Raw genomic sequence first — 12,763 nt, 5'->3', positions numbered from 1 at the left:
TCTATTGCATCTCCTCAAGTCAGTTCTTACCAACGGAGTAAAACGTCATTTATTTTGACGATCATTAGAGTCTGCAAGAATTATTGAGTTGAAAATGCCACAAACATCACAATTCTACCTACAAGGCGGAACAAAAACTCTGTAAAGAAGATAAAAGAAAATGAAATTGTCGTTCTGCACAACAATAACGTCACAAAATCCGTCATTCGTGTAATTGAATCACGAATAATTACAGGAATACATTTATTAATATTATTCTAGCACAACGCAAAACAAGTGAAATTTCACTCGGTCGGTAAAAACGGACTGGAGCATCCCCTTAAAGAATGTTACGAAGCATTAATCTGAAACTGGGATTGCATTTCAAATTCAACCGTCACACCGACTAATTCCGGGCGTTCGATCAGAAAATTCATCATTCCTGTAATTGAATCGCCAACAATTACATGAATATATTTATTAATATCAATCTAGCACAACGCAAAAGAAGTGAAATTTCACTCGGTCGGTAACGACGGACCAGAGCATCCCCTTAAAGAATGTTACGAAGCACCAGTCTTGCATTTCAAGTTCGATTCTCACGTTGACAAATATCGGGGGTCTATTCAACGAGGGCCGGTAACCACGGCAACTCCCCGATCCTAAGACCGCCACTTCCAAGTCGGTATTACCATCGGAGCACCGTAGCCAGAAGCCTGTCATATTTATAAAATCAGACAACCTGTGCGCGTGGATGAAGCGTGAGCCGTTGGCCACAGGCTGGCCAATACGGCGAGGTGAATTCACTATCGCTATTCGTTGCGGTGATAATAGTAGAGACGAGGAGTGGATCCAACCACTCCGTGTTTCGAGTGTCGTATAAAGATTTGATAAGTGCCGTGGCAATTGACCGCATTATTCTCGCTGACAGTAAAGATTTTGCCGGACCTGGTTCAGCCCGTACCCAGAGCCTTGGACTCGGCGGTTTAAAGTGCTTCGGTGAACGTTTCCGAGGTGCAGAAGTGCTGCTTTCCCAAACGGTGTTGGAGGCCCCTCGATTATGGGTGTCGTTAACGTGACTCACCGTGTTCCCAGCCACCGCGGAAGCGGGAATATATAAAAATTGTTAGCGGAAGGAAATCGCGCCGCGTTCCGAAGGGACAATTGATCGCAATTGAGGATCAAGAACCCGAGAGATGGAAGATGAAGCCAACGGGAGAGAGGCTAACAAAACTTGCGGCGTTTGCGGGGACAGAGCACTCGGCTATAATTTCAACGCCGTTTCCTGCGAAAGCTGCAAAGCCTTCTTTCGCAGAAACGCTCTTAAGAACAAGGTGATTCACCGTTCGTTCCTTTTATTTCAATTGTTCAATTGTTACGGTAACTAGAAAAAATTGAGTAAAACAGGTAACGTTATATTTTGTCGATCGCGGTAAAAAATGAAAATAGTTAAGGACTGACCGGTAACCCGAACTAAAAATTTCACTCAGTGTACGAATTCCGGTTCTTTACATGCTACATTTGAACACGATTATGATTTCTCAGCTTTTCAACGAATTTCTAGGGAAATTTGAGCATTTCGTATAATTTTGTAGAAAAAATTTGTTTTCGTACGAAACTTTAAAAATGCCTAATATCTCGTAAAAACTTGTATATCTTAGATGGATAAAAAATCCACAAGCTGCTACAATTATTAACGATAATAAACAATTAGTTACGAAAAACTATGCGTATATTTACAATTTTGTAAAGAAATAATACGTGGAAGTGGAAATTTTCACCAGGGTTCATATTTTTTTTTTTTCTCCCCGCAGAATAATTGTGCCAAAAGTTTTTGTTACATTAATACATACGTGACGCGTGTCACACCTGTACAGATAGACTAATATCGAGATTGTTAACCAATTACTAGGTTGAAGTTAGCAACGTTATCGTAACTAAATACTGGCGGAAAAAAAAAATCACCATTTCATAAATTTTACAACGTTTTTCGAGGAACCAAAATTTCTAAATACGAGTCGTGTTTTGTTTTATTAATATTACTGAATTTCCGAGATTTCAGACAATTCAAAAATCATGAGACAACCGTTTTTCCTTGACACATAATCGTTGCGATAACGTTACTAACTTCAATGTGATAACCGATCGCCAAAGGCCGGTAAAAGAAGAGAAAGAAAAAAAAAAAACGACGCTTCGTCGATGACGTTACGATAGGGATTTCCGATTTTCGAATTCTTCCTGACGTCACTTGTACACATCATCCCCCCCCGAAACTATTACACGCTTATTACAAAACGTCACGTCATCAGCAACAGCGTTACTTTGCATGTAATCGGTATAATCGTAGCAAAGTTTTCCGCTTCCTGTTTTAGTCGAGGAAAATTCACGCATATTGTACGAATGACAGGCCGCGAATTAAATTCCAGTAAATTTCCCACGTACACTGAGAATCAATTAACTTCAATGAAATTTCATGTGTCACTCAAATCGCCCTGCAAAGTTACTTTTTTTTTTTCCCCCTTCATATTGTTTCATCCTCGTTCGGAACAATTTTTATTCAATGCTAATATCGTTCAGATTTTCTATATTTAATATGTTTACAGTTGGAGAATTTTATCGTGTAGAGTGATGATAAAATGCATAGATTTTACGATCTATAGATGCGAAAAAAAAAAAAAAAAATGTTTTGTCGTTCACATAAATTGCATGCAGAGAAAAAAAAATCATTTTGTAGCAATAATTTATGTTAAATATTAGTTACGCATTTTGTCAATGACGTTGACTTGGTAGAGAATAACTCGAAGTTGCTATTTTGTTTTTTTTTTTTTCCTCTTTCTTTCTTTCAAGTAATTTTGGTCCACGTTCAACCGACGTTAGGAACGATTCAACTTTGAAAAATGAATTTCATCCATTAATTCACCATTTGCATAATTCACTCGATCATATTTACGTAACGTAAAAATGTATAATGCATGTAATAATGTAACTGAAAGCGTAACTGTTCCAATCATACGCAACGTATCGGAGCAATTAATTAATATCAATGCGAGCAATCGGTTGCTCGCTATATTTTTTGTTTATTATTCAAGTTAACAATCATCAAGAAGCCTGTTAACGAGCTCTGAGATAACTAAACGAAGCATCTTAGTCCACGCATAAAATAATTAAGAACATACAATGTTTCGACGAGAATTACAATTTGTAGCCGTGATATAACCGAAAACTTGATTAGCTTCATCAATCTTCTTCTTATCTGTTGTAAAATAAGAGTTCATTGGTAAAAAATTTCTTTTCATCTTATTCGAATTATTTTCTTTAGACGATTTTTTTTCTTCACCGCAAGGTTAAATTAAAGCAAGTCTTTTTTTTTTTTTTTTTTACAAGATACCACAACTTTTTGGGATTTTATCGTCTATTGAAATACTAAGAAATGCGAATGCAAAAAATTATATCAAAGGGACGTTCAAAATGATCGTTCGTACTCTTTCATACATATTTTTACATACGTCACCGAAAGTCATAATCGAAACAATAATAATCCTCAACGAGATATAAGAAATAAATGAATCTGCGAAAAAATCGAATATTTTATGAATACACTGAATAGTTTAAAGAAAAAGTCAACGGGCAATTTTTTGATAATCGAAAATCGTGCAAATTCTCGATTTTTCGAAAAAACGATGAACGGTTTTAACTTTCTAAATATATTCAAACAGACCAAGACGACCGAACAAAAAGTTACATTATTTGTGTAAATTGTTCTTTACTGACGGAAAAACGTAAATAATTCACAAGGCTGAAGTTATTAAACGTTAACGTATCGAAACGTCGAAAGAAAAAGGAAGAAGTTAGTTTGAGATGTGCCGTATTAACAGTTTACTAAATTTCAAGTAATCCTAAATTTGCAAAAAATAACGACTTCCTTTTCCCAAAAATTCATCGTTATAATAACGTCACAAACTTCAGCCTGATACTAATTCAAACACTCTAAAAAATTTCAATACTTGATGCTTAATTTTGGAATCCTTGCACGTTAAATTTGATAAAAAAAAAAAATACCAACTGCATCTGACCTTATATCGTCAGTACAAACTCAGATTAGAGTGAACAATGATGTTGTGAGTATTTGTCAAGTAGCGAACAAGTGAGCGAGTAAAGTAAATAATGCAATCGTGATACGGTTGGTGGATTATCATTTTAAACTATGCTTTGTGGCAAGTAGGTTTACGTATGTATATATATATATATATATCTATACGCGCGTCTTATCGTCACACGCGGTTATCAGCTGAGAACTTGACCCCAGGTGCCTTGATAAGGCTATTTCCTGCACCCCTGCATTTGTTTACACGTCGTTTCACTAGTTTTTTTTTACTAGTATTTTACACAACTTTAATCCTAATGCGTAACTCTGGGTGAATTTCACCCAAAAAAATCATGAAACTCCTCGTAGAGTCCCTTGGTCGTGGAAATGGGTCTCTCGGCACCATTCTTAATGCGGAGTAAAAGATTTCATTTGTTACAGTAACTAGAAAAATTGTGTAAAACAGGTATCGTTAAAAAAAACTGTTTGAATATTGTCGATTTTGGTTAGGAAAACTGATAGAGCTTTTTCTGCGATCCTTAAACGGTACCTAGATATTTTTTTAGTTCAGGTTTTTAGAACTCGTTTTTCAAGTAAAATATCACGTTCATTGGAGCGAATTTCACCCAGTGCAATTCTTACATTGATAGGCGGACACTCTTAGTTAGAAAATTCAGTATCCCATCATCGATCGGTTGACTGTCTTTTTCATTATATAAAACGAATAGTGTAACGCTATGAAAAGGTATGAGTGTGAAGTTGGTATCGTTACTTTGGACCCTTAGGAATGTCCGAAATTTATTAAACCATGATAAACGAAACGTACACTTAATAATTTTGAAAAACCAACGCCATCAAAGTCATTCTAAAATTGTGCAATAACGATTATTTCCCCTGACGTTTCGTTACGTTAACGTTACTAACTTCAGCCTCTTGAAAAGGTTAGCTTCGAGTTTTGGTCATATCTTAATTGCGTTGCGACACAGGAACTGTTTTGGAACTTGAATAGGGATGCATAAAGACTTCGCAAAAACCGTTCTACACCCATTTTAGAGGTAATTGACACAACACACCTGCCCTTCCAAACAAAGTAACTTCGGAAGGATTCTGTTGCCAGGGTTATTATTATACAAATAACTGGTCAAACATCTGACGCCATTATTCAAAAGAAAATCAATGAGCCTCAGCTGTGAGGGATTTTTTCTTTTTTTGTTTTTTACTTTTTCTTTTTGAAAGTACACAGGTGGACAAATAAGCTACAGATTTTTTTTGCAATTAGCTCGCTGTGAACTTTGTAACTGTATAATTCCATAAGGGAGCTTAATCGTCGGGTAATGGGAGCCCGATAAATAAGGAAAATTATTAATAAAATTCATAACTTGTGTAATTTTTTTTTTTTTTTTTTCAAGGAAGATATCGTTGCGGACATTAATGTGTAATTAGTAGTACCTCAATGTTTAAAACTGTTTTCAGGACTTCCGGTGCCCTTTCACGGAAAATTGTACAATAACGGTGGTGACGCGTCGTTTCTGCCAGAAGTGCCGTTTGGACAAGTGCTTCACGATCGGTATGCGAAAGGAGTACATAATGACAGAGGAAGCGAAGGTATTGAAACGCCAGAAGATAGAGCAAAACCGGGCGAAGAAGCGGCCTCAGCACGAGACGACAAAGACGCCGAAGCTGAAGAGGGAGAACGTTGAAGAGAACAGTTTCGATCAGGAGTCCTCCTCGTTGCCCTTCGGGCCACCGGAAACTTACATCTGGGAGTCGGACCGGAAGTACACGGACCTTGACGGAAACAGACAGCAAGTGACGGACAGTATGAGCCCGGTGACAGCGGCAAGTGTTCCGAGTCCTTCGAGTCCACCGGAAGGAGGAAACGTCACGGGTTCGAAGACCTTGGACATGCTGAGGGACCAGGGCACCGTAAGGTACGAGCAGAACCCGCCGAGGTTCGAACAAGGTCAGGGTACCTTTGAAAGGGTGATCCAAGGGCGTGGAAAGTACGTTGGAAACACGCCACCACCGTCGGTTGAGTCTTACGAAAGCTCGGCCGGCTTCGAGACGTCTTCTCAGAAGTTCCTTAAGCTCGACGAGTCGGTGATGAGCTTGCAGGGAAATATGGAGCCAGAGGTTTCGAGGTACAAGTCGAACCTCGCAAGCTTGGAAGTCCGCTGCGCGACACCTTCGGGTTCCTCCAAGTACGGCGAGATGAGTAGATTTGACGGAAGTCGGTTTGGACAACTCCATAGTTCGAATACCTTCGGTCAAAAATCGTCGTCGATCGATCCGGACTCCGGTATGCACGGTTCGGGGGCCAAGATTACGGAGATTCCGGAAACTGCCTGCCGGAAACCGAAGGAAACTTGTCCCAAGGAGTCCGATTTGGTTTCCAAGGTGATGCAGGAGCCCCGGTTGATCGCGAGGATACTCAGCAATCCCGAATTCGCGGCTAAGATATTTCAGGATCAGGGATTCATATCCAAGATCATCACCGACACCGACACCGTGTCAAGGCTCGTTTCGGATCCTCAGATATCCAAGTTCCTCGAGGAGAGCGACGTCGGTTCCACGGACGAGATAACGGCCGGGTCGCAGAGCAACGTTAAGCCGCGTACGGACTTCGGTGAGAACTTGGCGAACAACGGCATAACCGACAACATGATAAGGCACATGCTTGACGCGGAACAGAAAGAGGTAGAGAATCCCATTCTGACAAATCTTATCACCAACCGGAATTCGGCCGAGTGTAAAAACGCCAACGGCGAACCGAGTGCCAGCGGGGATTGGTCCAAAGCTGAGGACGTCGCTAGGGATATTCTTCAGGATGTTCAACGGTGAGGATTTACAGTTATTTCAACGACGTCCTTCTGATACCCCATCGAATTTTCACCTCGAAACTATCGTTATGAATCCAGAACCGTTTCGAACGATCAAAATTGGTTGGTACCGTAAGGTTCGAACCTTGGAAATATCAAGTTTTCGTACCGCTTGTTTCGAGTAACTAAGGGGTGATCCTTGGGGTTAATCACTCGTAAAATCTGGTGTACACTTTTCTATAAATCTTTTCAAATCACTCGAAATCTGTGAAATCTTTGAAATCTTACGCAGTCTTTTCTAATCATTTGAAATCCCTGCAATCTTTTCGAAGACTTCTGAAATCATCTGAAATTTTTTAAAAATCTTTTGAAATCACACGAAGTCTCTCGTGATCGTTTGAAATCTTTTGTAATTTTTTCAAATCTTTTGATATCCCTGAAATTTTTTGTAATCTGTTGAAATGTTTTGAAATCCCTGAAATATTTTCTAGTCTTATAAAATCATGTGAAATCTCTTGAAATCTTCTGAAGTCTCTGAAGTTTTCTTTTGAAAAAATCCTTTGAAACCCACGAAGTCTCTTGTAATCATTTAAAATCGTCTGAAATCTATTTGACATTACATGAAGCCTCTTGTAATCTTGTGAAATCCTTTGAATTCGACCGAAGCCTTTTGAAATCTTTTGAAATCTTTGTAATCATGAAATCGATGCGTACATCAAATCGATGAGTAATTAACCCTTCGGCGCGATCTAAATGAAAATTAGTGACAATCGAAGATGACGGGTGCGTGAATCGGGAGTATAAAAAGTCTGTTTTCCAGGATCCCAATCACGGTCAATTCCATAGAATCGATACTCTGCGAGGCTATAAAGTTGGAATTCTCGGCATGTTCGACACTCGGTGGAAATCGTAACAGCAGAGAATTGAACGACGCCGAGCGGGCGAAATTGAACGAATTAATTGTCGCTAATAAAGCTCTTTTGGCACCGTTGGACGATGACATCACTAATTTGGTTGGCGAGGACTGCAGATTCAAGGTATGTACGAATAACAATGTACATACATACAATCATCCGACGCTGGTAAACCTCGATAAATTCATACGTATCGCGCACTGTGAGCGATGTCACCGGATACAAGACCGGAAAGTCGATGGTGAATCGGAATCAGATGCGCGTCGTGTCAACTCGTAATTTATGAGCGAAGATTCCTTCTTCCGTCAAGTATCATTGAACATGGAACACAGACCTAGTCTGTCAAAATCTTCCACACTGAGAAAAATTTCATTTGTTACACTATTTGACCGACGACTAGATATTTTCAATGGAGGATTTTGCGCAGGGTGGATTTTTAGTTCGGGTAAATTTTAAGAAAAGAATATCGTTGACGCTAACCACTTTAAGTACCGGTACACCAACGATATGTTCTATTTTCATCAGGGAAACGCCGGACAGTCCGACCCGATGCTACTGGACGTGATAAACCTGACGGCAATAGCGATCCGAAGGTTGATCAAAATGTCGAAGAAGATAAACGCGTTCAAAAACATGTGCCAGGAGGATCAGCTCGCTCTTTTGAAGGGCGGTTGTACCGAGATGATGATCCTACGTTCGGCGATAAATTACGACCCGGACAAAGACATGTGGAAGATACCCCACAGCCAGGAAAGGATGTCGAAGATAAAAGTGGACGTCCTGAAGGAGGCCAAGGGGAATTTGTACGCGGAACACTCGAGGTTCGTCAGGACTTTCGACCCGAAATGGAGGGACGAAAACATCATTCTCATACTGAGTGCCATAGCTCTCTTCACACCCGACAGACCGCGCGTCATTCATAGCGACGTGATAAAACTGGAACAGGTATTTCACTGTCATTGATGTTAATGTACTTACAAGAAGTGACGTTGGTGACGATTGGCAGCGAAAGTTCCAAAATCTTTCCATTGCACCGTTTTTCACTCACACCGCGCACTGCTGAACCGACACTGTTTCACTTGCCTTTCCAAAAAGTTATACTGCGGACCTTGAAGAAGACAAAAAATACCGTGTCTATTTTCGTCGACTAAAAGACACCGCAGATTTTTTATGGAAATTGGCTCCTGGTAGGATTGGCTGGATTTTCATTATGTTATAGAACGTATACTCCCGATGAAAAGCTCTCATGGACGCAAGTCCCGAAAATCAGTAGTTTCCGATATACGGGCTTCCGAAGAAAGGTGTACAGATTTTTCGACATCTATGGATTTCCTGATTTTCACGAACGATGAAACTTCAAGGGGACTTGAAATCAAGCAAATCGCTCGAAAAACTTTACGGTTGATTCTCAAGGACAGGCAGGAAGCTGTGATTGATTCCATCCGCGAACTCGCTGGTTTACTGGAAGGAGCTGGGACGTCAGATTTCGCGTGAAGAACGAGACTCTTCGACCAATGCATTAATCGAGTTGTCCCGTTTTTCACGCCTGCGCGGAATCTCTGCGAATCGGCTGTGCAGTTTTTGAATGACAGATTTGATTTCAAGTCCCCCTTGAAGCTTTGTAATTCGTAAAAATCGCGCAATCCAGAGATATCAAAAAATCCATCCACCCCCCTTCCGAAGCCTGTATCCCGGAAACTACTGATTTTTTGGACTTGTGTCCACGAGAACTTTTCATCGGGAGGATACGTACCATGACATACCGAAGGTCCAGGCAATTCGACAGGGAGCCAATTTCCATAAGGATTCTGCCGGGTCCTTTAAGGATGTACTGGCTAAACATTCTCAACCAAAAGTGAGTCTCGTAGACGATATTGAATACTTTACGATAAGATAAGAATTGGAAAAAAATCAGCTAGACTAAAAACGATAAGAAAATTAAACTTGAACAATAATAATACCCAAAAGTCATCAATAAAATGGTTAAACAAAACATTGCTTGACGAGTTTTTAGGGTTTGTGTTTTATTTTTCTGTTATGTGAAATGAATTCGTTGATTTGTCTGAATACACGTGAATTTTAAAAGAATTTTTTCGTCACTTTGAAAATTCCGTTTTCGAAAATTTGAAAGTTTTAAAAAATGGAGGAAAAAATCGTGAATTTTGGATACGTTTTCGTATAAAATGTTGTACATTACGATTAAGAAGTTTCCAGAGTATTGAACGAATAGTTTCGTAGATACAGCCTTTACAAATTTTCGAAAACTCAAATTGCAAAATGATGAGTAAAATTCTTTAAAAAATTCATGTGTATTCAGAAAAATCAACGAATTTATTTCACATAAAAAAAAAAAAAAAACAATTCCTAAAAACTCGTCAAGCAATGTTTCGTTTGAACAATTTATCGATGACTTTTGGGCATTATTATTATTCAAATATAATTCTCTTATCATCTTCATTGCGGTTGATTTTTTCCGATTTTCATCCGATCACAAAGTATTCAACATCGTCGACGATACTTATTTTTGGTCGACAACGCGTAGCCGGTGCATCCTTAACGTCAATCAAAAGCTATTCGACCTTCGATATCTTCGTTTTAACAACTTCGATTCGTTTTTTTCTGTTTCAAGAACTCTTACTACTACCTGCTGAGGCGATACTTGGAGAGTGTTTATCCCGGCTGCGAGGCGAAATCCACCTTCTTACAGCTGATACAAAAAATTTCGGAACTCCACAGACTAAACGACGAGGTCGTCGGTGTTTACTTGAACGTAAATCCGTCGAGCGTCGAACCGCTACTGATCGAAATATTCGACTTGAAGCACTGATGAACGCTCCTAGCAACAGGTCCCGACGTGTTTGCGCCGAGTGAACAACAAGTCGGAAGCAGCGAGCCCTCGGACTTTGTTTACGTTTCTCGCGTCTCCGTTTCGAGAAAAGTTTTATAGCTGCAGGATTCGCCTCTGTAATAATAACAATAATAATGGTAATTTCTTTCCACTCTCAGCTCACGTCAATGACCGTTAGATTCGACAATCTTCTAGAGCAATTTAACGTCTAAGCAGCTTTGAAGAGCTGACACTTCCGGGTGCTTCAACACCTAATTGTAAGCTACACGCGCGTTTGACAAAGCAATCGAGACAATTCTCGCAACTCGTAATTGTAACAGAATGCACGTTGACAAACAAACTAAAGTTGCACTCGTTTAGGACGATTTACGCGGTTTTCTAATCGCTCGTTTCGTTTATCAATATTTCATTCAGTTTTCCAAGAATCCAAGAACGTATAATTTAACAAAGGTTTTGATCGTCGCGTCGTTTTATGTGCAAATTCGTAAGTGCAAGAATAAATCGACGTTATTAAAGTTTTATCGATCCGTCGATGGAATTGAACTCTGCTCAAGATGAATTTCAACTGAAATTATTCTGCTTACAGAATTATTTCCTATCCGATATTTTTCTTCGAAACGAAATGGTTTTCGATCCGATAAAATCACGTGTGTGTAATTATTTAGGTAGTAACGAAATTTGGGTATAAAAACGTGTATCGAATCTGATACGTCAATAATAACAATTATTGTGTACACAATAATTTCTGTAGATAATTTAGTTTACGAGGTTATCGATAACATGTTATCGGTTATTTTAGTTGTGATTTATATTATTGTTACGTACTAGTTACCACGGTTAAATTATAGAACTATTAGGTTTGTGATAATTTGTATCAGCTATATAGGGTATATTCTGCGTTAAAAACTCGTGACTTTGCATGATATTCTAAAGGTAAATATAGAAAATACAGTAACGCGCGTTGCTAAATAGCTTTAACCGAGTGTAATATTTTTTTAAATTAAAGTCAAAAAATATTATAGTATATATGTAAGTATCATGATAAAAGTATTCAACCTTGTACATACAAACCTGTATTCATGTTGCAGGAATATTTTTAATCAACGCGACAAAGAGATGACAAAAAAAGAGACGAAAATAATTAACGGATAAGAAATATGTAGAAATAAGTGTAGAAGAATTCGTGATTCACGTAATTCGTTGAAATGCCAGTTCAAACATCCAAACAGAAAAAAAAAAAAAATATTTAATTTTAATTCGAAACTTGTACAATATTTAAGTAAAGTTTCCATAATTCTCCGGGTGAGAATAATTCACGTCGATTGGAATAAAACAAGAAGATTAGATTAGAAATTATTCTACGTTTTTTTAAAAAAAAAAAACCAATTCAATTCAAACAATTTCAACTTATCGAAATCAATGCTTAATGAAAGTATTGAAATAAATAGTTTTCTTGTATTTCTTTCGACCGTATAAAATCTGCGTGTATTTGATTGTTGTATAATGTTATAATAATGTCGTTTGAAAAGTGAACTAGAACGATTTTCAAAATCGATGCAAATATTACAAAATAACAATAACAACAACAACAACAACAACAACAATAATAATAATAATATGTTGGGGGCCAACGCAGAAACGTGCGCGTTGTTAAAAAAGTTTTAAAAAAATGTTAATATTTTATATCAAACGTATAGATACGTGAAAATATGTATAGATTATACATGGAATGCAGCTTTGGCTTGTGTCTGGTATTACATGCTTGAGAAAAAAAAAAAGAAAAAAAATATGTGTGTAAAAAATTTTGGTAAACATTGGCTTTCGCGTGGATACCAGAGACTTGCGAAAAATTGCGTCAACTTTCCGCGACTCGATAAAGAGTTAAAGTGTAAGCGTATTAATAGCATACACAAAGATTGTGATAAACTCATAAAATTATATTTTTCAATTACAAAGGAGTTTCATGAATTCACTCGGTTATTTTCCTCCGATCCCAGATCATGTCCTGACGGTTTTCACGCGCTTGCAGAGATTCGTTCTGAGCTTCTGACCGTCTAAGTACACATCTGCGTTTATAATCGATGTTCGAGTGTAATTGATATTCGTGTTACATATATCC

General features: G+C 38.3%; 1 protein-coding gene across 2 annotated transcripts; it reads left to right on the top strand.

Annotated features, from left to right (window-relative positions):
• Positions 1-783: 783 nt before the first annotated feature.
• On the top strand, positions 784-12,612 carry Hr96 (Nuclear hormone receptor HR96). Of its 2 annotated transcripts, none has more exons than XM_046635574.2 (5): positions 784-1,313; positions 5,537-6,900; positions 7,703-7,919; positions 8,322-8,617; positions 10,426-10,590. In XM_046635574.2, exons 1-5 carry the CDS (start codon positions 1,176-1,178, stop codon positions 10,445-10,447), a joined length of 2,037 nt encoding a protein of 678 aa, XP_046491530.1. In that variant the 5' UTR covers positions 784-1,175; the 3' UTR covers positions 10,448-10,590. The 2 variants fall into 2 exon arrangements, with proteins under 2 accessions (XP_046491530.1, XP_046491529.1); XM_046635573.2 differs by having other exon boundaries at positions 785-1,313; positions 8,322-8,741; positions 10,426-12,612.
• The last annotated feature ends 151 nt before the right edge of the window (positions 12,613-12,763 follow it).

The sequence above is a fragment of the Neodiprion pinetum genome, chromosome 7 (genome assembly GCF_021155775.2).
Source record: "Neodiprion pinetum isolate iyNeoPine1 chromosome 7, iyNeoPine1.2, whole genome shotgun sequence".
Taxonomy (NCBI): Eukaryota; Metazoa; Arthropoda; class Insecta; order Hymenoptera; family Diprionidae; genus Neodiprion; species Neodiprion pinetum.
Note: the sequence above shows the minus strand (reverse complement) of the source record. Positions and strands in the feature narration are given on the sequence as shown.